We start from the raw sequence: 1,028 nt of genomic DNA, 5'->3' as shown, positions 1-1,028 counted from the left end.
CCAGTCTCGGAATATTCTGAATCTGCTTCACCACAAGCTTCTCCCCGCAATTGCCGAGCGTAGGCCCTGGGCGATGGATGAGAGCGCAAAAATTGTCATCCAGCAGGACAACGCTTACCCTCACATTGCTACTGATGACCCTAGATTTCTAAAAGCTGTAGCACAAGGCAAACGGTCAATTGGTCTCGTTTTTCAGCCACCAAACAGCCCCGATCTGAATGTGCTTGATCTGGGGCTGTTTACTGCAATCTAGTCGAGGCAGGAACAGCATCTAACTCGAGACTTTGACGAGCTCATTGCAGTCGTCAAAGTTGCATATTGGGAGCTACCACCGCCTACTATCAATGCCGCATTTCTAAGATTGCAAACGACAATGAATAAGTGCATCGAGGAGAAAGGTGAGAACGACTTTAAACCTGTTCACAACATGGGGAAAGTTCACCTGGCGAAGGAGGGAAGACTTCCCCTCAGCATCCGATGCTCGATTACGGCTTCTGAGGTCCTGTCTCTACCGTAGGGATTTGAATATATAATGAAATCAAGTAATTGGGTGGTGTAAAGCCGATCCGTGCAACTTTTTCCGGACAGAGTAGTATTCCTTTAAGTTCTAACGGTCCAATACCTTCTGCCCATCCTGTAGCTGCCCTTTCTATCCCCTCTGTAGCCGGGTCGCGTGGTACTTACCATGGGTAGAAATCAGTTGATGTGTCAACAGTAGATCGGATCCTTGGGATACATCGCGTGACCAAATGATTGCACCATGTCGATCCACTCCGATGAATACGTATGATGACGTAATCACTGATGCGCCGCCGTCGACCACGAGTCTCAGAACTGGATCGGGCCACATTCCAGCAATCAGTCCCTTGTTCCCAGAAGCCAACTGTCACTTCACCACAAAGGCGTGACTCAGCGGTCCCGTCATATTGACACGAAGTACCATTGGTTAAGAGAAAAAGTGGCGGGTGGAGACGTACGGGTATGCTACCGTCATACCAGCGAAATGGTGGCGGACCATTTCACGAAGC

General features: G+C 49.3%; 1 protein-coding gene across 1 annotated transcript; it reads left to right on the top strand.

The window, feature by feature from the left end:
* Nucleotides 1–73: 73 nt before the first annotated feature.
* Nucleotides 74–517, top strand: PPTG_18548 (hypothetical protein; the record flags this gene model as incomplete). Its single annotated transcript, XM_008917096.1, has 2 exons — nt 74–174; nt 259–517. 2 exons carry the CDS (start codon nt 74–76, stop codon nt 515–517), a joined length of 360 nt encoding a protein of 119 aa, XP_008915344.1.
* Nucleotides 518–1,028: the final 511 nt, after the last annotated feature.

Source organism: Phytophthora parasitica, assembly GCF_000247585.1.
Source record: "Phytophthora parasitica INRA-310 unplaced genomic scaffold supercont2.94, whole genome shotgun sequence".
Classification (NCBI taxonomy): domain Eukaryota; phylum Oomycota; class Peronosporomycetes; order Peronosporales; family Peronosporaceae; genus Phytophthora; species Phytophthora nicotianae.
Note: the sequence above shows the minus strand (reverse complement) of the source record. Positions and strands in the feature narration are given on the sequence as shown.